At 41.5% G+C, this 22,812-nt stretch overlaps 1 protein-coding gene across 13 annotated transcripts in view; it reads right to left on the bottom strand.

Moving 5' to 3' along the window:
• Ldlrad4 (low density lipoprotein receptor class A domain containing 4) overlaps nucleotides 1-22,812 on the bottom strand; it is a 322,460-nt gene that overhangs the window by 100,703 nt on the left and 198,945 nt on the right. Inside the window, exon 1 of one of the 13 annotated variants that reach the window (XM_085833738.1) lies at nucleotides 161-910. The exons of the other annotated variants lie outside the window; for them this stretch is intronic. Within the exon in view, the coding sequence (XP_085689864.1) occupies nucleotides 161-227 (67 nt within the window). The 5' untranslated portion in view covers nucleotides 228-910. Of the gene's footprint in view, nucleotides 1-160; nucleotides 911-22,812 lie in introns of those variants that run through there. 13 annotated transcript variants of the gene reach the window in all.

The following is a 22,812-nucleotide window of genomic DNA, read 5'->3' as shown; positions in this document are numbered from 1 at the left end:
CTTCTTTAGCCTGACGTCAGACACTCTGTATCCTTCAACAGTCCAGGTCTGAAAGCCCAGGAAGCACGTGGTTGGGTCTGGCACATCAAGGACCCCCACTTCTCAGTACTAATTTTGTGTCGGCTACTTTTTTAAAACACGGTAAGCTGTAACTACATACCTGACCGAGGCAACTCAAAAGGAAGAAAGGTTTCCTTTGGGCTCCTGGTTTGGGTCATGGAGTCCATCACGGAGGAAAAGAATGGCAGCTAAAACCGCTCTCTGTAGTGCCAGAATGCTCAGTAGCAGCCCCTCACATCCGGGCAGAGCAGAAAGCAGGAAGAATGGCACCAGAGGCGGAGACAATGGAGCAAGAAGCAGGGCATGGCTGTCACTCAGAGGCCGAGTGACAGCAAGAGATGGCAAGGAGTTTTTTCCCAGGGTCATTTATAAAGCATGCCAAAGGAATTTTACTTCCTCGTGTTTGTGGTTGAGATGCTGCCAAATCTATTTTCAAGAAAGTATGATACCCCTCTTTAACAACTTTAACAACAAAAACGCAACTGGTAACACCCAAGACAACGTTTAAACCTAATTATTTCACAACTGCAAAACAGCTGGAAAATCGCAAGGTAAGCCAATGCTGAATACAGATCTGGCAAACTTGAAGTGGGAAGAGACGAAATACTATGGAAAAAAAAATTATATCCAGTTTTCTCAAAGGGAATGCGGTAGCCATGAGCGATCTAAGGCTACTCAGGGAAAAATGATCACTCTGACGTAACATAGGACTACGGAGCAGATAAAACTGGGTGGTGGACCCAAAGAAGTATTAATCTAGAATATGACGAACAGACACAGTGAGACGATTAGGAACATAAGACACGTTTATAAAGAATCTAGTACCGTGAGTCTCCAGTATTTACTGCCCCAGACGCTTACAACACATTCTATTTAACCAGCCCTGGATGTTCTTGGGGAGTGGATACTAACAGTGATAAACATAAGAAGCAATGCTATGGATGAGTGAGTGAGTATTAGTCATGTGGGGATCTATAAAGATAACTCAGATGCTGTTACTCTGATAGAATTTCTTATTTCAATGAACCAGTTCTTGCCAGTAAAGATGTGCATGGGGGATTTAAAAATAGTATAAATATGAAAACAGAAATGGGGCTAGCTAGAAAGGAGAAGGGGAAATGAGAGGGAGAAGCGAGGCTAGCAAGAAGCAGAAATGATAAAAAATATGCATATTTAGGAAGCTGTCATAATGAAGCCCAATATTATTTATAATTAACATATGTTGATAAAACATTCTTCAGTGGCGTAGCTGAAATCACCTTCCCTTATTAACCTTCTATGTACATCTTGTAGGTCCAGTGCAAGATAAAACCAGTGCAAGAGGGCTAGAACAGAAATTGTATTAGAAACAAAACTGACTTGACTGCTAACCCAATCTTTCTCCATCCCAGGCAAAGTCAGCAATACAAGCACTCCGCGTTATAATCTTAATTTGTACGTACACACAGAGACTTTTCAGTACACGAGCCTAATGTACGATATGGACAGCCTCAGATTTTTTTTTACAAATTCTCTGTAGTCTCTATAGTGGAACATATTTTGCTAGAACCAATGTCATTAAAATGGCAGAATTCTTGGGACATTTCTTGATACAGTGTGCTTTAAAGGAATTAATTTGAGCAAAAATAAAATAAAAAAAAGTGACAATTATACTTTTCTCTTGAGGAGGCGTCAGTTGCTATAGCAGATACACATCATGGGTCAAAATCTATCATCATCTTTTTTGACCCCAAATTTCCAAATCCTTTAGGGAAATACTTCCTGGTTAAAAAAAGATCACAGAACTGACGGCAAGTATCCACCTTACTCACAGTTTCCAAAGAACAGGCGGGTTTTGTAGCAAAATGCTAACCAGTAAGAAGTCCTACACATATTTTGCAGGATTAAAAAGCATGAGGGGAAGGAGACCTCTGTGCGTGCACTCATCCCTCCTCTGCCTTCTACAAGGCTGGATTCAAGGATCTTGCTCCCGCAAATCACTGTGGTAACATTGTGTCTGTTTTCCGCTGGAAACTCTGAACTTAGTTTCTTTTGCTTCCATGCAAATGAAAAGGTTGGCTTAGCACCGCCTTGATGCTATTTTCTGCTGTTTGTCTGATTTGGTTTGTTTGTTTTGTTTTGTTTTGTTTTGTTTTGTTTTGTTTTGTTTGTTTTTGGTTTTTCAAGACAGGGCTTCTCTGTGTAGCCTGGCTGTCCTGGAACTCACTTTGTAGACCAGGCTGGCCAAAAACTCAGAAATCTGCCTGCCTCTGCCTCCCAAGTGCTGGGATTAAAGGCGTGTGCCACCACGCCTGGTTTGTTTGTCTGGTTTTTATGCCGTCCTCTTAGTCCCCATGTTGGCTCAGTGATTGCTTCCCACACTGCTTCCCTTTTGTCCTGTAGGTTTTCCATCTCAGCACCTGGTCTCTGGGGTGGAGATGGCGAGTTCGTCTCCAGCACTGGGGTGTAGGAGGCCCCTCACAAGGTCCTGAGGGGTGTCAGTCTGGATCAAGGAAGGAGGCCAGATAGCTTAGTCCTTCCTCTTTTCAGTTAGTCATCCTTATGATGTTCTTTGGGTCTCTCTCCCTCCCTGTCTCCCTCTCCCCCTCCCCTCTTTTTCTCTTGTGTTTCCATACCATACAAATACCTAGTGGTCAGAAACTTTAAGGCTATCTGACCTCTCACAGAAGAGAAATGAAGGCTGAAAGAGTCTGAAAGACGGGCAGAAAGTGTCTCAACTCCTTAGAGTGCACTTTTAACTAGAAACGCCAGTGTTCGTGAACCCACAAGTTATGTGCTAACCACATGATCATCTTTGTGCTAGCCAGGTCAGATTTTAGGAAGACATTTCCACGTCATCATAGTTTTTGAAATACTTTTTAAAGATTATACTACAATTACATCGATTTCCCTTTCCTTTCCTCCCTCCTCATCCTCCAACATACCCCAATCCCCAACTTGCTCTCTTTCAAATTCCTGAAGGTGGAGCCCAGGGTTTCGAATACACTAAGCATGTATCCTACCGTAGCTCAGTTACTATGGATTTAATCAACAAATGCCTCCCCTGAACCACACGGTTCAAATTCCAGTTATCACAGTATACGGACTGCAAGTAACTAAAATGCATACTTGGCAGCCTGCCCTTCTGCCCACAGACCACTATATATGAGTAACAGATGAACATCAGGTCTTTTCTTTCCAAGTTCTCTTGGCAATTGGACTCCGTATGGCTGGAGGCTGGAATTCACCTTCAGACAGCAGAGAGTGTAGCTATATTGTTCCCTGCCTCCCTAACACATCATAAAGATTAGCAATCAAAAGAGGAAACTGGCCAACATAAATATAAGTGTAGCGCGGTGACAAAGACGTCGTAACACTGGAAATGGTCTGTCAAGTCACTCTGACATAAACGTAGCTATAGAAACGGTCACTTCCAGGGTAATAACCTGGTGCTCTCAGGGCACTTTAGAAGTGTCCTGTAGCCAGTGAATGCAAGCTAATCACACAAAGGAGGAAAGTTAGCCAAGTGGCTTGGTGCACGAGAAGCTTTCTGTGCAAGCATGAATACGTAAGTTCAGATCCCCTGCACCCATGCAGAAGCGATAGCTTGCCTGTAATCCCAGTGCCTAGGAGGAAGCAATGGGTACGGGGGCAAGCCGGCTACCAAGTCTAATGAGAGATCCTGCCCCGGTGATTAAAGTGGAACGTGATTAAGAAGGACACCCAATGTCAGCCTCTGACTGCCACACATACACACAACACGTGCGACCACACTTGAGCATATTTGTGCACACCAGCCAACCAAGTCAGCTCTCTGTGGCCCTTCATTCCCAGTTAATCCCTGCTCCCCCCCCCCCCCCACAAAGTCTTCCCATCGACAGGTATTTAATACATCTACTGACTTGTAACAACCATCAGGACATAAAGTCTCTATGAAAAAAATATGAGTCTGTGGTCAGCTGTCTAGTGAAACAGACCACAGATGCAAGTTAAGGCTGCCACGGTTAACCACACAAGCCAGGAAGACCTTTCCCAGCTGAGATGCACAGAACAGCTGAAGAAGAGAGGGGTCTTGACTCCAAAATATTGCATCTCAAATAAAAACAAATAATAAAAATGCACTAGATAGCTCTCCTGCATACCCACATGTTCAGCAATTACTAACGTTAAAAAACTTATTCATGACTTGGTAGCTCACATGAATTCTGTGTGTTTGGCAACACACATGCCAAAAATCAATATTCTAATCTGGGAAATATCAAGGGATTTTTTTAAAGGATTTACATATAAATAAGATCTTTCTCTTCAAAATGGGGTCTCACTCTGTTGGCCAGGACGGCTCCCACCTTCTGGAGTTAAGAACATCTGAAGGGTTGGGACTATGGGTAAGCACCACCATGCCTGATAAGAGTAAGAACATTTTTTAAATTATTAATTATTTAATTCTTTTTAAATTATTCATTAAAACCAGGAAATTTCAAAAAGAATCATCATGAAATATATCAGACTAGTGGTTAATTAGTCAAGGCCAACATAGCCTATTTATTCTAGGACAGACTTTTTGTTTGTTTTGGTTTGGTTTTTTTCTTTTTTTATAAAATTTATTTTAAAATAAACAACTCAGTATTGACTTTTTAAAAAAAGATTTATTTATTATTATATGTAAATACACTGTAGCTGTCTTCAGACACACCAGAAGAGGGCATCAGATCTCATAACAGATGGTTGTGAGCCACCATGGGGTTGCTGGGATTTGAACTCAGAACCTCTGGAAGAGCAGTCAGTGCTCTTAACCACTGGACCATCTCTCTAACCCCAGTATTGACAATTTTTAAGTCATCAAAATAATTTGTAATAGTTAAATGCCTCTTAAATATACATGTTATCTTCTGAAGCTAAAAGTAATATGCACTCAGCCAGTTTTTAAAATCTATTTGGAACATTAAACATGATAGAAGTAGAAAACAACCTCTTATGAAGTAAGGCAGACTTTTTTGTAATGTGGCACCGAAGCCATACTATATTACACTATACTCTCAACACCTAAAGAAAACAAAAGGTATTCCAGCTGGAAGAACTTACATAATTAATATTTAGTACTTTAATTCAAGGATGTCTGAATATTTGAAATATTTCCCAATGCCTTCTCCATCTAACCTAAACATGTCAATCATACAAACCCACAACTTCTATACTATAGAGAGTGTTAATTTCAAAGAGGTTTGCGGCCAAGACATAAAAGGATTTGAAGTGTTATGAAGGTAAACTCGGTGATAGACCATTCTGTTGATAGCACAAGGCCTTGAGCTCAGGTCTTGGCAACCACACTAACAATTTACATGTTATTCTTTCTTGGGTTAGAAGTGTGGAGAATATTTGATGTTTTAAATATTATGACATTTGCTGAAACACAACCTCCTTAAAGGATAATTCTGTATTCATTACAAATTAAACAAAACCAAGAAACATTTCATCCACATTTTCACAGAGGTGTGTTCTTGTGCACACATGCATGTGTGCTATGCTCTGTGCACACACAGTGCATACACAGGCACTTTTCTTCCTTCTAACATTTCAAGTTTCCGTGCACTAATACCCACCCACTTAGCTAGCAGACCTTTTAACAGTGTGCCCTTTAAGGTTTTAAAAAAAAATAGCAAAAGAACTTGAAAATGGACAAAAATTATCTCTTGCGGGCTGGAAGAGGAAGAAAGGGGTCGAGGGTGAGATGTAGACAGCCACACATAGACAGACAATGCTCAGGAAACTGTTTCCACCCTGAGTCTGGCCTGCTCAGCTATTCAGGCAGGTAGTCAGCCCTCCGTGTCTGCAGACTTGCTTAGCATTGCAATCGGCTGTCTGCCCAGGAGGATGAGGTAATGTCTAGGTTAAATGCCAAAATCTCTCTAACTGGCGGGACACATCGGGTAAATATTTCTACTGTAGGCGATCACATTCATTTGACATCGCTGCCAGTTTTATTGTTGTTATTTTGCTCATTTACATTAATTCTTAGCCGTTGTATCTGTTTAAGATCGAAGGTGGAAAAGGCAGGAAATTTTTTTTTTTTCTGGAATCATGTGAACAAGAGGAAGGGGAAAGGGCTCAGACTCCTTCCTCTCCCCAGCCCTGACATTGCCATAACAATTGAGGGTTTGCAAGGCCTTCCTTCAAATAATCTTGGCTCCACAGACACCTCCCACAATTCACTCACTGGGTGGCTGTAAATCTGGAGTTTAAGGACAGGCTAAAGGGTAGGTAGCAGGCAGGAATCTGAAGCCTTTCTTCAAGCTACCTTGTTTGTGGCAGGATTTGAAAGCACAGAATATTCTGGTTGGTTTCTTCTGCCTTCTAAAAACCAGCTCTAGCTCTGCTATGCTGCTTCGTTTTGATCCTCTGATTAATGGACTCAGATTATAGGCACTCTTGTTGGGGCACCTACCGGGGCTGACTCCCTTGTTAATCTTGCCCCTGTGGTTACTGTTAACAGTCCACACTCAGCAGATTATATTACAGGCATACTCAGGGCTTCTTTTCTTCTACTTAGTTTCCTTCCTTGTTACTACCTGAAAGACCTCTGGCATCAGCCTCCACTTGGTTTTAAAAGACAAAACATTTGGGTTTTTTTGTTTTGTTTTGTTTTGTTTTGTTTTGGTTTGGTTTGGTTTGGTTTGGTTTGGTTTGGTTTACTTTTGGAATCAGAAAGGATAATGAATTTACAAGTGTTTACAAAAGACAAAGGGCAGTCACTACTGTCACAAACTGTCACTACTTTGGTGGGGGGGGGGGGTTGGGAATAAACTGCCCCTCCCTCCAGGCATTGCTCCAGGAAGGGTTGTGAACACATGATGCCAAAGTCAAGTCCACACAAAGACAGTATTGTAAGAGTGGAGTTACCTGAGGATAGTCTTAGAGACCATCTCACACCCAGCATCACTCTGCAGTCGGGGAGGCAGGGAGCAGAGAGGACCAGAGAGGAAGGGATATGCGTCCATTCTCGTGGTCTCAAGGCAAGGGGGCACCATAGATGGGACTCAACGTGTCAAATGTGGAGAAATCTATGGAATCTACTCCTGTGCCACCATGGGAAGGTTGAGGTCTTTGCAAACATTCTAATCTTATCCCATGGTGTGAAAGTCCTTCTTCTGTCCTCTGATTAGGACTGATTAGCAACAATAAAATCGTCCAGTTGTTCCAGGCATGGGAGGCTTCAGTAATCTCAGCACTGGGTGCTGAGACCAGAAGCTCAAGGATTCAAGTCCAGCCCAGACTATGCCACACTCTACAAAAAATATAGTAGTCACCCATTTAAAACGGTCACGTGACTTTTTTTTTTTTTGCTTCAAGAAAAAGATAAGTAAGATTCCCTACTGCTAAGTTGTTTCAACTTTATTTTTACTTAAACTAGAGGAAGCCCATTAGGAGGCAGGCTATGATTTTACAAATTACTAATTGATGAAAATTACTAATTAATAGAACACTCTAGCCAGAGAACACATGAGTTCATCTTGCTGGATTCCCTGAATACATGCATGTTTTAAGTTTCCATTGAGCTGGCAAATGCAAAAATCTTTAAATATTATTAGTGGAAAATTCTAATTCCCATGCTTTTTTGCAGTCTATCTTGCAAACCACTGAGGCGCTTTGAGAACTGTTGCAACAAACCTAGGACTGCATCATTTATACTTTGTCACTTTGATTTAGTTTACCTTAGTACAGTGGCTTTTGTACAATGGCCACAAATCATGAAATCACACTCTTTTCCCTCCCATCTCCTAATCCCTTTACTAACCTTGGGTATAAAGGACCTTAACCAAAGCAGAGAGTCAAATTTCTATGACATGCTTGCTTGCCTCTGAAACCAGTGAACGATAGGGCCCAGTTTGGTGTCAACTACCAAGTCCTCTAAGTCCAGACATGCAAAATGTAACTGGGCTCCTTAAAGATGAACTTGGAGTTCTACTGTTCTTCCATTCTACAGGAGCCATAGTTTAAAGGAAAGGCTCAGGTCAGGTAAAAAGATGGTATTAAGATTATCAACAAAAGATCTGTTAAGCATTAGACTAATAGTACCAATGAGAAATCTCAAAAAAATACCTGGAAAAGACTCAAATATAGGTAGCAGGGGAGACAGAGCTATTTAGTCCACCTCCTAATTGCAAGCACGACCCCCCAAAATCACAAGCAGTGTCTCACTGATAAGGCGTGGCTCATGTATTCACAGACAACCATGACCACTATCTTATTAAACAGTCTACTCTAGTTCCCACTACCCATGACTCAACAGAAATCTCCACAGCTCCACAGTGCTCATCTCTTCTGGACTGCTCGCAGGTTCCTATAGAGATAAACTAGAACTATCCTCTGTATAGTGGCATTTCCTTTTCTTCCACGCTCAGCTGGATCTCCTCCAGATTAGGATCAGAGAGGTGTCAGCTGAACCAACAGAGTGGAGGTTTATTGCAAAGTGAGTAGGGCTAGGGGCTATGGAATGAAAAGCCAATCAGAGAAAATTCTACCTAAGAGCTGATAGATGATGGCAATTTGAGCTAGAAGATGGCAGAAGGCCTTCACACTCACTGACTTTGGTGACACAACTGCGTGCCTAAGATTTTATGTCTGATCAAGATGAGGGTCATACTCCCAGAGGAAGTCAGCTACCATTTCTGCACAACATCGATAACTTCCCAAAGATACAAGGGCTTAACTGGATAACCTCTGAGGACATTTCTTGGTCAGGAATTTGATTTTCATAAACTTATTCTCAACGTATCTTAGACTCTAACAGATAATGGCTGAAGGGAAGTTTAAGTATCCTTGACACCTTCCACTCCTTCTAACTAAGCAACATTTTTAGTCACACCCTCTTCTAAGAATACCATGTTAGATTCCAGAAAATGGAAAATATATGCTCTTACTTCCCTCAAAAAAACAGACTTGTTCCAAGTGACGGCACCAGTCTCCTTCCAAAGGCCAACCGGTAGAGCACACATTGACTAAAGAATCACAATTTTATCATTTCACTTGCCAGTAGAATTTTAGCCTCAAGACTTTCCATTTTAAGATTAAAATCAAGTTCAATTGTTTCTCGATTCCATAATACATTCCCCCCGCATTCACTTCTTTGACGTGGGAATTGGATCTATTCTCCAATCTATGAAACGAGGCCATCAGAACGAATGACGGACGCCTTCACTTCTGTAGCGAGACTACTTTCACAGATAGTTGGTGGGATTTTAACAGTGCTTCCTCAGAACCCCACCATGTGAGCCCTTGTGAGGAGGCCCACGGATTTCTATTCAGAGGCCACCCATGCTCTCACACAATGATTTACTCCCTCTGAAACACCCTTCCATTCTAATAGTCATTCATTCTAACTTCTAGGCACTGGGCAAAGTTCCTAGGATCCAGATGACCTTACATTTAGTATAAATTCATTAGGCTCTCCCCCAGGTTTGTAAAATATGGAAAGGTGGCTTTGGAAGACACACACTCCATAGTAAAGTCTTGTTTAACAATAGTTTGACAATTCATTAATAAAGCCTGAGAGATTTAATAAATGGAGGGTCCACCCAAACTTCTGAGCACCTAGATACTTTCTTCCAGTTCCCCAAAATGTCATTCATTTTTGTGTGTTTTCTATAATGCACATATGTCAACATCATATATGCAATATGTAAAAGAAAATGCATCTTATGTGTTTTGTGACACAGATACAGATGCTAGAAAAGTGAGAAGACAAAATTTCAGTAGGCACACTGCATGCGACTTCATTAGAGAAATGTTCCTGTAGGTTTCAGTTCTTAATCTCTCCAACCGAGACTACACTGGAAACAAATCCTATTAACTAAAAACAAACAAAATAAAACAAACAAGAAAAGCCAAAGCTGCTTCAAACAGAAGTATGGTATTTTATTTCCTTTTTAGAGAATAGTATATGCTTTCGTGTCAGACAATTCAAAGAGCACAGTAATTGTCAATATTTCCTTTTTCCCTTTAAAACTACAATGGCTTGCCAGTATGATTAATAACATCCATCCCTTCCTCCAGCTCTTAATGTTTAATGTCAGTTTTCCTCCAAACACAGGGGAGACAAGCCCTCTGGTGGCAGGAAAAACAGCCTCTTGACACCTGGTGCTTGATTAGCCCTCCATACCAAGTGTCCTGTATTCTAGGTCTGGGACCACACCATTCTACACTTCAAGAAGCAAGGACCTCCTAAATGACCACTCATATAGGAAAGAGACTCAATATAGCTCACATCCTTTCTTCCTAGAGATCATGAGACCAAAGGACAAAGAGGAAGGCTCGCTGGGTTCTTACCCCGTCTCCCTCTGCCTGTTCCAATGTATTCTTCGTTCTAAAACAATGGACAAAACAAAACATCTATGTTTGGAAAGAAATGGGTATCCAAACACAAGACTATATAGAAGTCCAAATAAACATGACCAGAAAAGAACCTCACCACAACACACGATAGGCAACATACAAGATTATATATATTTTTTTAAAAATCCATGTTAAAAACCGTTTAAGGAAAAAAATGATCATTTGAATATAAAGACTATTCATCAAAGTAGCAGCAGATCTTTCAAAAAAGACAGGAAACCATGAGGTAATATGTTTTAAGGCCTGGGAATAAATGGGTGCAAACAAAAATTACTACATTCAGAAAAATGTATTTTGCAAATGCAACAGAGAACAACATTTCAAAATTCTATGAGCGCCAAGTCAGCACTACGGATGCATGAAAGATGCAGTTCAGAGAAGAGGGAGGGAGTGACCAGCATACTAAGGAATAATAAATTGTATGAAAGGAATGAGTTCACTAGGCAAACTAGCAAATGAGCACATTTACCTCAGTAATCTAGGTATCACCTAGCAGCAAGATGGGGTAGGGGTGGGGGTGAAAGGAAAACAAAGTTGCAAAAATAGATTAAAAAAAAGAAGAAGGAGAAAGAAAAGCAAATTATAGACATGAGAAAACAATGCTGAGTTAAAATTTAAAATGTAATTAGTATTAAATTACAAAACTAGAAAACACGTAGCAGCTGACTGAATTTAAAAACAAGATCAAACTATTTGTTTTCTATCAGAAACACATCTCCCTAGCAAACACAGGCAAAGCCTGACAGTTTTCCTAAAGGAAAAACAACATGCTGTGCAAAGAGAAGTCAAAAGATACCAGGAGTAGTTAGCTTACATCTCACAAAGTAGATTTCAAGCCAAAACGAGTCACTAGAGACAAAGAAGGTGACTACACATTAATAAAGGAGATAAAAAAGGCAATACATAGCAACTTTAAACATCTACACCTAATGTTGATAGACTCACTTTCATTGAAAAATGCTAATTATCCAATTTCATTTTTAGAAAGTGCTATTTTATCTACAAAAGCGTTTTGTGTTTGTGTCCAGACATAAAAACAGTGGGTACATCAATGACTCAATTTCTTCAATAAATTGCAAAATAGTTCAAATAGCCCTAAAGAACCCCTATAGACTATTCAACCGAATGGCTGATAACTCACTTTTTTTTTCTCCTCAGTAACCCATGGAACTTTCTTTACAAGATCAAATTATAGTGTGCAAAGTCACACTTTACAAATGTAAACAACTGGAATTTTCTTTAGATCACAGTGAACTAAAACTAGAAATCAATAGCTAGAAAAACCATAGAAATGATAGAAATACAGAGACAGGACAATATATTCCTGAGGAATCAGTGTATTCTTTAAGAAATTAAAAATTTTCTACAATCAAAAGAAAACTGAAGTTCAATTTATCCAAATCTTTAGAATACAGGGGAAGCAATCTAAAAGAAGAGCTGATGGCTCTCAGTACTTGCTTTAGAAGTCAGAAGTATTTATCTCAAAGAAATAACTATTAACCAGAAAATAATTCAACAGAAAAAAAAACCCAATAATTTTCCTGATGCAAAATTTTCAAATGAAATACTTGCAAACCAAATTCAGCAACTGGTCAAGAAGATCATACACCTAAATCAATTAGATTTCACTGATGAGAAATATTTAAAAAAAAAATGGCTCAGCATTCATAAATCAGTACATAAACGTTGTAGAGTACAAAGTCACAAGAACACTTTAGTGCATATAGGAAGGGTTTTGGAGAAATTCAACATCCTTTAAAAGCCCAAAGAAACTAGAAACAGAAGGGGCATTCTTCAACATAATAAAGAATATTCGCAACAAACCTGCAGAAAACATTAAATTGAATGAGGAAAAATAAACCATTTCTTCTAAAGTTGGAAGGGAGATGAGAGTCTCCATCCTTTCCACTTGTATATGGTGTTCAGTCTTAGCTAGAATAATCAGAGATGAAAACATTTTAAAGAATAAAAATGGGAAAGGAAGAAATCCAATTAGGCCTATTTGTAGCTGACAAAATCTTATATTTGACATATTCTACAGACCCCATAGAAAACCCCAATATCTGATGAACACCTTCATCATAGTTGGAGGACACAAAAAATCAATGTGCACACAAATTAGTAGCTTCCCAATACCAATAACCAATTTGCCAAGAAAGAATCTAGAAATAAATTTCTGTTCACTAGACCTTAAAACTCAAACAAACAAAAAGCCCTCAGACTAAACCTACTACCCAGAGAGACGAGGAACACTACAATGAAGACTTGAGGGCACTGAAGGAGGAAGATAAAGAAGGCATTAAAAGCCAGACCTATGGGTCATCAAGATTAATACTGTAAAATGGCTGTGTTACCATCTACTCATTCAATATAGTCTCCACCCAAAGTCCAATGACTCACACATACACACACACACACACACACACACCAACCAACCTAGAATCCGTATGCATATGGAAGCACAAAAGACCCCAAACTACCAAAGCTATCCTAAGCAGAAAAAAAAAAGCGACGCTGGAGGATTGTCATGTCTGGCTATAAATTACACTTCACAGCCATAGCAACGCAAACAACGTGGTACTGAGACTGCTGACCCAAATGTAAAGCCTGTGTTGAAAATCGCTGTGAGTGTTAATGACAAGTTTACACTGTACGCATACCTCCCGACGCTCATTTCCATATACATTAGCAAAAATATCAGGCATGGAGTAATTGTGCTTCCTAATTAGTGGGTATTGAACTCTCAGTTTCTGTCTTGGCTGCCTAGAGCCAAAGGGCTATGGCCATAACAGTTATGGGGACCATTATGCCAGCGACAGCCATCTTGAACGCAGATGCCTCCAGGCAATGAAGCAAAGATTGCTGATGAGTCCCTGGCTCTTCAAAGTGTTGCTTGGCAAGTGCTATTTGAAACAGTTTATGTCACACTTTCCACTATCCCAAGGCTCCATGAACCTTGCCTCCCTATTTCAGAGAAAAGAGCCTGTCCTTGATGGAGGCTCTGACTGGTAATAGGTAGAGCTATGATTGGCCCCAAATGAACATCTGTGACTGCTCCAAATACTGCACCTCTTCTCGGGGTTAGTTATGCAGGCTGCTTGGGCTCCCTTAGTGAACTGCTTGGGAGACACTCTCCTGAGCTACCCTCCCTGATGATGCACTATTTGGCCAAATACAGACTCGTCCAAGTGACCTTTGCTTTCCTGTTTCCAGTAGGGCAGGCTAAGCAGTTACCAGGATACAGGCTGCAGCAGAGACAGAACAGAGCAGAAGCAGCAAGGATGCTGGCTGCAGCAACTTGACAGTGCAGTACACAGCACTGCCTCACCATAACTTGACAGTCGAAAAAGTACTGACAAACTTGGGAATGATTTAACAGCTGAAGAAGCAGTGGCATGCTCCCGGACCAGACTCTTAGCTTCTGCCTGTGGACTGAACCCTTCTGGCACTGCCTGGGGACCCACAAAGGATACTCATGCCGCTGTGATTCCTGCCAGAGCCAAAGACCAAGGTTCCTGAGCAGCACAAGTCCTGAGCCGTGTTGAGTGCCCAGTCCCTCAATTCAGTCCCAATGAGACAGGACTTTGTATTGTCCTCGGCCACACAGTTGTGGAAGACGTTGAACAGCCAGCTGTCGGATGGCTGAAGGAGCAGCTGAATAGTTCCAGAGTGGCCAGGGCAGAAGTAAGAAAGGAAACTGAAAGAGAGAAAGAAAGCCCAGGCAGCTAGAGAGGATCAACTGCAGGCCCCCAATTGCCAAGAGACTTCATTCAGTGTAGTGTTAACGGGGAGGGATTTGTACAAGCGGGACTGGGAGGAAAGGAGGGAGGGGGCTTCGATTGGGATGTAACGTGGATAAAAAAAAAATAAATTATGGAAAAGAAATCTTTAGAGCTGAGGGTCTTGGATGCAGGCTCAAAGCTATAGCATTGGCTGTTGTCAAGAGCTAAGGGCTCCAACACCGGGGCTTGCACAGGTACCATTACCATTAACGGACCTAAAGCCTACACAGGAACTACCACTTCTAGGACAAAGGGTCCTCCTATCTGTGCATGGATACCATGGCACTACCTTTGATAACGAGCCTGCACAGTGATATCTGCTCGCCCGCTGCTCGGACTGGGTGGAAGGGGTAAGAACCAACCCAGGAAGTTCCTCTTCCCCCACCTACACCTCATGTGTCTTCCTGTACTTTAGGTTACTGTACTTGAGTCATCGTTAAAAACCGACACAAGGCCGGGCGTGGTGGCGCACGCCTTTAATCCCAGCACTCGGGAGGCAGAAGCAGGCGGATTTCTGAGTTCGAGGCCAGCCTGGTCTACAAAGTGAGCTCCAGGACAGCCAGAGCTATAAAGAGAAACCCTGTCTCGAAAAACCAAAAAAAAAAAAAAAAAAAAACCGACACAAGGGTTCCCAGAAGGGATCTAGCCTGGGCTCACAGTGTACTGTAAACCTGGTATAACCAAACTTCAGTGTCACCCCACAGTCCCCTGTGACTCAGTCACTGGCAACATCATCCTCTTATGGGCTCAGGCCAATTACCTAAGGACAGTTCTTGTCCCTTCTAACTCTCTCATTACACTTACCAGCCAGCCCCGCTGACTTTATGTTCAAAGTGCACCGACCCGGACCTTCTCCACTGAGCTCAACATCACCACTTCCCCCTGCTTCCATGGTCTCTACAGCTGTGTAGCAAGACGCCCCTGCTCCCGCCCTTGCCCCCTGACAATCTAAGCTCAGCACAGCAGCCAGACAAATCTTTGAATCAGGTCACATCTTTATCTCTGTTCTGAAACTTCTGATGTCTCATCTTAAAGCAGAACTCCATTCTGTGGTCTATGCAGCCTAGAATGATCTAAGCCCCGCCTCTTCCTACACCTCAGCTGCTTCTCTGATGCCTCTCACGGATCCTGGACAGTTTGTTTTCCATTGCAGTCACCAAACACCACGACCAAAAGCAACTTGGGGAAGAAAAGGCTTATTTTAGCTCACGGTTTACAGCCTATCATTAAGGGAAGGGAGCCAATGTATGGGACTGAATCAGAGACCATGGGCACATTCTACTGACTGACTTGTTTCTCTTGGCTCACCCAGCTTCCTTTCCTATAGGATTCCAGGACCACCTGACCAAGGATGGCACTGCATACAGTGCGCTGGGTCCTCCCCCATCCACCATCAATGCAAAGACACACCCACAAGTCAAGCTAATGGAGGCACTCCCTCAATGGAGATTCCCTCTTCCTGGGTATGTCTAGGTTTGTGCCAAGTTGATAAACCTAACTTTGAAAGGTTGTCATCTTCTTACAGTCTGGATCCTTTCTCTGTATTCCTTGTACACGTGAGTTATTCCTCCATTGCTTTGAGTTATAAAAGCCACACCCTCAACAGGTCCTTTCACGGCTGTCTACTTATAATTGGAATACCCTAAGGTTTCTTATCTCCCATTCTTTGCTTTTTCTCCAAAGTATTCACTAACTTCTAACACTCTACTCAGTTTATCGACTCGTTCCCTGCAGCAGAGGATAAAGACATGGCAGGTGGGTTATCTATTTTGAGTTTAGTGCTGGCTCATGGTGAGGTTCTGGGTATTTATTTCCTGAAAAAAAAAATGGGTAAATGAGATTTTGATCTGAAGACTCCACAAAGGACTTGTACACTCTTGTATTGCCAACTTCCAGCTATCTCTTGAACTCTACCAAAGGCAGAGTCTAAAGGCCAGATTCTTCAGCATTTTTTCAAACTGATACATAATTGATTTTCTTTGCAACAGTGTCCGTCCTTCTCTGGTTCTGCCATTCCGGCCATCTCACCAAAGACAGTTCCCAGACAGCGTTTTCATTGGAATATTAAAACATACCTGGCATACCTGTTCCAGACAAAGCTCTTCAGAGTTATTCATCTCTGCCACATACCTTAGAGGAGAAATGGATTGAGTCACCACACACACACACACACACACACACACACACACACACACACACACCTGCTTGCTAGCAACAATGAATTAACTTCTGATTCTTCTGGTTGAAAACGACACAAATCCCGACCCCTAGGCAACATCTAGAAGACCGTGAGGCTTTTGTAAAGAGTTTACACAGGGTGGGTTGAGAGGGAAAAACGACAACTTGAGTGGTGTTGACTTATCTGAAATTAGAAATAGCAATTCAAATTACTCTGGAGAGCACTGGCTGGTTTTAAGACAATAACTTGGTCTATTACAGATGGACAGCACTTGTCAGTGTTCCTCTAATTCGTGTGCCTCTAAAATACAAAGCAGTTCTTCCCTCTCTCAACTATCGTTTTGCTATTGGCCTGTAACCTGTCTCAATGCTGAGGGCTCTCCTCCCTAGGGCAGAGTGGACTGTCTTACCCAGGCCCTGGCCTTCTATCCCTAGCTCCCTGCAACTTTTTAATCCTTGTAAAGCTCCAGTCATCAGATGTTTTCCACTTTTGCTCTGACCTCTTCTAGCCTCTTTTTTTTTCCCCTCATGGAAATAGCACTGCTTCATCCCATTGGGATACTCATTAGCCTCCTGATGGCCCCTCAGAATCCAGGTCTCGTCCTCACTTTAGCACAGGGTGGTGCAGCTCATCTTTCTGCACTTTCTGGGCACAGACAGGCATTTCCATCGGGAGTTGAGCGTTGACACTGGTTCTTCTATAAAGGACCCCAGCCCTTGCCACAGTGCAGGTCTTTCTCTTGCAGTACAGTCTAGACCCTTCTGTGTCTCTTTGCATCTATCCCCTCTCTAGCTCAGCTGTAGAGTCGCTCACTACCCTTCCTCAGCCTCTGAGTTTCCGGCAGCTCCACATCCAATAGTGCCATCAGCATCACCATGGTCTCTAACCATGCCCCCCGACAAGTCTCCACCCACTGATACCCCCATCCCTTCCTTCAAGCCTTCTGCATTCCACCCTGGACACTAGCATACTCTATTCACACCTCAGCTCCAAAGAGGTTTTATCCCTAACTCTCAAAGCTGGAGCTCCTGGCTTAATACCTTCCCGCAAGCATCAATCTTACTGTCTACCACCGCTAGCAGGCTACAAAGGGGAACTTTGCCTCCATGATAACTGTATGATGCTTACACTCAGCACATACTACCAATTAGCCCTACATAGAAAAACACCTAACATGTACTAAATAAAAAGTCTCTGGGGGCTAAAACATGTTCTGAAAGAGGTTGATAGAAGAGACTGGAGAACAGGAATTGTGACAAGATTTATAAGACCTGGGGAAGTAGCCATAACTTCAGGGTCACTGACATTCTCCCTGGTTGATGGGACTCAATCCTGCCATGCTGTCTTTTGGGGTTCATATCACTGCTGTAGCATAGGTAAGATTCAAGCCATCAGCTTACATCCACAGAAATATTGCTATCTTGTGTTTAGAACCCAAGTCAACACATGTATCCAGAGGAAGCAGTCAGCTCACACAATCAGGGGCGCCCAGTGGAAAGTCAAGGCACAGAAGAGGGAAGCGTCTGCATCAACACTGTCCTTTCTCCGGCTTCCTTAACCAGGCTCCTCCCCACATATTACCACACTACTGAGGGACAGAAGAAAGATAGACACCTTGTCCAAGGTGGTCTCAGCTTCCACTTAACCAAAACCACGTTTCAGGTCACAACTGTGGCTCTGCTCATCTTTGTCACTAAGACACAGCTAGCCAGAGCATCCATGTCATATTTCCTAGGAAGTGGGCAGTGCTTTGCTGAACTTCTAATTGATATTATGTTCTTCTTAGATGCCCACCCACTAACCAAGACTGCTGTGATCTCTGACAGCCAGAGTATGGCTTTTCACAAAGGGACACGGTGTGGCTGGCTTGTCTTACTAATTTTACTCTAAGCTATTTGTTACTGACTTAACTTTCATTCACATTACTGAACTCTATAAATGGTTAAGATGTCTTATTTACAGAAATTTTAAGTTCATAGCAAAATTTGAGAGGAAATTTGTAGATTTCAGGAATCCCTGCTCTGGACACAAGCAGCGTCTCCTCTTTATCAACACCGCCATCTTATTAGAAATAGTGACTACGCCGGGCATGGTGGCGCACGCCTTTAATCCCAGCACTCGGGAGGCAGAGGCAGGTGGATTTCTGAGTTCGAGGCCAGCCTGGTCTACAAAGTGAGTTCCAGGACAGCCGGGGCTACATAGAGAAACCCTGTCTCGAAAAACCAAAAAAAAAAAAAAAAAAAAAAAAAAAAGAAAGAAATAGTGACTACAATCAGTAAAGCCACATGACTTCTCCCCCAAAGCTCACATTTTGTGTAAAGCTGAAAAGACAGTCTGATGCACTCTGTGGGTGATGACAGGGGTCTACATTATCATACAGAATAGCTCTGCCCACAATATCTTTGTGCTCCGCTTAGCATCTCTCCTCCTCACTAAGCCCTGGCAATCACCTATTTTACTGTCTATACAGCTTAGTCTTCTCCAGAATGTCATGCAGTTTGAGTCATACAGCATGTAGCTTTTCAAACAGCAAGTAGCTTTTCAAGCTGTCTTTGCTCACTTCATCATAGGGATTTAAGGTTTCTCTGTGTCTTCTCATTGTTCAGTATCACATTTCTTTTCAGTGTTAAGTGACATCCCATTGTCTGCATGTAACCACATCCTTTACCGACAATGGGGATTTTGGTGACTCCCAAGTTCTGGCAATTATTAGAAATTTGTGATGAATATCTGTGAAGGATTTTCACCAGATTTACATTTTAAGAAAACACCAAACAATATAATTAACAAATCGTGCGACAGTGGCATACTCTTTGGGTGTTGCTCTTTGGTTGGTTTTGTTTTTAATTAAAGCAATTACCAAAACTGCCTTCCAGACATCTGTATTTCCACCAGCAATGGATGTGGCTCCTTCTCGCTCATCATCCCTCCCAGTACACAGAACTGTCAGTGCTGTGCAGTTTGGCCATTCTAAAATATGGAGTGTTATCTTGTTTTAATTTCTGCTTCTCTGAAAACCTGTGATATAGAACACATTTTCATGAACTTACTTTCTTTCCTGACTGCAGTGGGCCTCTATGATTGTTGAGTCTGTGTTTTTCTTTGTTCAGATATTCGACCACTGTACTCAGTTTCTGCTCCTCTAGTCAAACTTTACGAACTCTTCGCACATTTCCAGTAACGGGCCATTAAGTTAATCTCTGCAAACATTCTCTCAAAGCCTATGTGGCTTGTCCTTTCATTGACTTGATAATGTTATTTCACAAAACAGAACATTTTAACTGTAACGAAGGCTAATTCATCAAGTATTTTCCTTTGGTGTTCCATTTAAAAAGCCATCACAAATCCAAGGCCACCTAGACTATTTTCCCCTCTATTTTCTGGGAATTTTGCAGGATCTTGTGTTTTATATTTATAATTGTGATGAATTTCGAGTTGCTTTGGGGTAAGATGTAGGTATCTCAATTATTTTGTTCCTGAACCCAGATGTTCACTTGATCCAGAATCATTTAATAAGACCATCCTTTCTCCACGTGTCGTCGTAGCCTTGTTGTAATTGGCTAAAGGTATTCGGGAGCATCTGTTTGCAAATACTCTGTTCTATTCCATTAACTGCTTGCCTATCCTCTGATAAATGCCATACTGCACTGATTACCGTACTTCATAGTAAACCCTGAGGTCTAGCAGTATTAATCCTCTCATTTGCTCTTGTCCTGAAATACCACATTCTCTATAATGCATCTTCTGGATGACCCTGTAAACTTTAAAGTTGGTTTGTCAGTGGGTACAAAATAACTTGTTGGGTTAGTTTTAGTGCTACACAGATCTCACTTAAAATCAACAAAGAACAACTGAGGTCTAGAGACATAGTTCAGTAGTAAGGTAGCGCATTAGCATGTCTAATTTTCTTCATCTGGGTCTGCTCTTTAAGTTAGATTGACTAAGGATTTTCTAGTATTGTTAAATCAAAACTCCATCTTTCTGTTTCATTAATTCTCTGTATTATTTGGGATTTTGTCATTTGTTCATTCCTATTTTGTTATTTTTTTAACCCATATTTTTATTATTTCTTCTTAGGTACTGCTTTTGGATTTGGTTTGATCTTGTTTCTCCAAAACCTTAAGGTGCATCATTAAGTTATTAATTTGAGATCTCTCAACTTTTTTTATGTAGACAAAAGTGCTGTGCACTTTTCGCTTAGAAAATCCTGTGCCTTCATTCTGCTCCCAAGACTTTGGCAGGCTAGGTTTTCATTCTCATTCAGTTCCAAAGTTAAAAAAAAAAATCCTTCTTTATTTCTTCAATGAGTCAATTATCATTTAATAGTGAGCTGTTGAGTCTCATGTACTTTCTATGGCTTCTGCTGCTCTTGATAGCTTTGTTCCATTATGGTCTGATAGAATGCAAGGAGCTCTTTCAATTTCCCTTTATTTTTTGACAAAGTTCCATGACTACTGAGAAGAAAGTGTCTTCTTCAGTGTTTGATGCAATGTTCTGTAGATGTGTATCGGTTAACGTCATTAAGCTGTGATTTAACTCCAGAGATTCTCTGGCTTCCACCCTGATGCCCGGTCTTTTGGTGATAATGGAGTGCCTAAGTCACACACTATCACTGTGTTGGGATTGATTTGATTTTACATATTGTATTATTTATGGGTACTGTGTGTTTGGTGCATATATGTGTAGAACAGCAATACAGTCTCAGAGAACTGTTACTTTAATGGATATGACTTGACCTTCCATATCTTTTCTGGTGTGTTTTGCTTTGAAGTCTATTTGGTTGGATATAAAAATAACTATGCCTTCTGGCTTCCTGGTTCCCTCTCCTTGGAATACCTTCTTTTATCCCTTTACTCAAAGTTGGTATCTGTCATCGATGGTAAGTTGGGTTTTTTTTCTGCAAACAGCAAAAAGTCAGATTTTGTTTTCTAATGGTAAAAGAGTTCATTCTTTTTTGTTGTTGTTGCTTGCTTTCTTTCTTTCTTTCTTTCTTTCTTTCTTTCTTTCTTTCTTTCTTTCGAGACAGGGTTTCTCTGTATAGCCCTGGCTGTCCTAGAACTCACTTTGTAGAGCAGGCTGGCCTCGAACTCAGAAATCTGCCTGCCTCTGCCTCCTGAGTGCTGGGATTAAAGGTGTGCACCACCACGCCCAGCTATGAGAGTCCATTCTTATCATAAAATTCAAAAGTGTTTAGGGTATCAACCATTTAGCATACATAGTACATTGCAGCAACCACTGCTAAGCTGGCATTCCTTTATACTGGAAGAATGAGGAGCAACCTGGATTAAACAAACAACTCTAGTTATGCTTGCTAAGAACAGAATGGAAAACAGCAACCAATGTTCACACTCTTTTAAGTTTGTCAGTCTGCCTTACTTTCCCCTGCAATCTCCTGAATACTCCACTAGTCTAATGCTTTCCTAGGAGAGGGACTTCCAAAGAACTAGGAAGAGCCACAGTAGACTCTGGGCAAGCCATCTCGGGTCCTAAGTTATAGTTTTTAGAGAACATGGACAGTTTGCCTTTCATGGTCTTGCACCCAGACCCAAATAGGACATTACTCTCTGCAGACGCCACGGAATCCTCAGCCAACCGCACTGCCTGGAGTTGTGGGCTATTTTCCAAGAGCATCTTCAGTCCACTGTAACTGCCCCTGGGAAAACATGACCTAGACATATCCAACCTCACGCCAGGAATCACACACCCAATAGGGCTTTCACCTGTCTGCCATGATTACTCACTCATAAACATCTGACAGAAACACCTAACCCATGAAGATAAATTCCCAAGTGGCTGGAGAATCTAGAGCTGTCGTTAAGACTCCCTCACAATCTACTCTACTTTCCCTCCGAGGACTGCTGTCTGGATAATATGAAGACGTGTTTTTAATGCCTTCTTTAAAGTGAAGAAAACTTACCTGGAATTCAATCTTTAAGCTTTCATTAGGTTTGCTTTTCCTAGCTCCAAGTATTTAAACCCATCTGAAGCCTGGCGGGGGCAGGGAATTCACTGGATTCATTTGAAGTATTTTCAGTGCAGCTAGGAAGCTTAATTAATGTTGATTTTTACAAATAAATGCTCTTTAAAAGATAATAACATGCAAAGATATTTGAGTAAATTTAAAGTTGACAGTATCTTTGAAAGTTGGTCTGTAGTCTTCTCTCCATATATTAATAATGAAATACATGGCTTATATATTCCCACTGTGAACTATGAAATGTGCTTATTTTCATATAAGTGGAAGAAAGATATAATATGTTTGTAGGGCAAGATTATTCATGCGACCATGTAAAATCCTGTAGTGCCAGAGACGCCTGTGACTCATATTATTTATGAATGGCCTTCTGGGCCATCTGATTACACTTGACCTTAAATTGTTTCTCTGTAACCTTTCTGCCAACTCCTAAGGCCAGGAAACTGCAA

This window comes from Mus caroli, unplaced genomic scaffold, assembly GCF_978045245.1.
Source record: "Mus caroli unplaced genomic scaffold, Mus_caroli_1 scaffold_19, whole genome shotgun sequence".
NCBI classification, from domain to species: Eukaryota; Metazoa; Chordata; class Mammalia; order Rodentia; family Muridae; genus Mus; species Mus caroli.
This window is presented reverse-complemented; position numbering and strand designations above follow the sequence as displayed.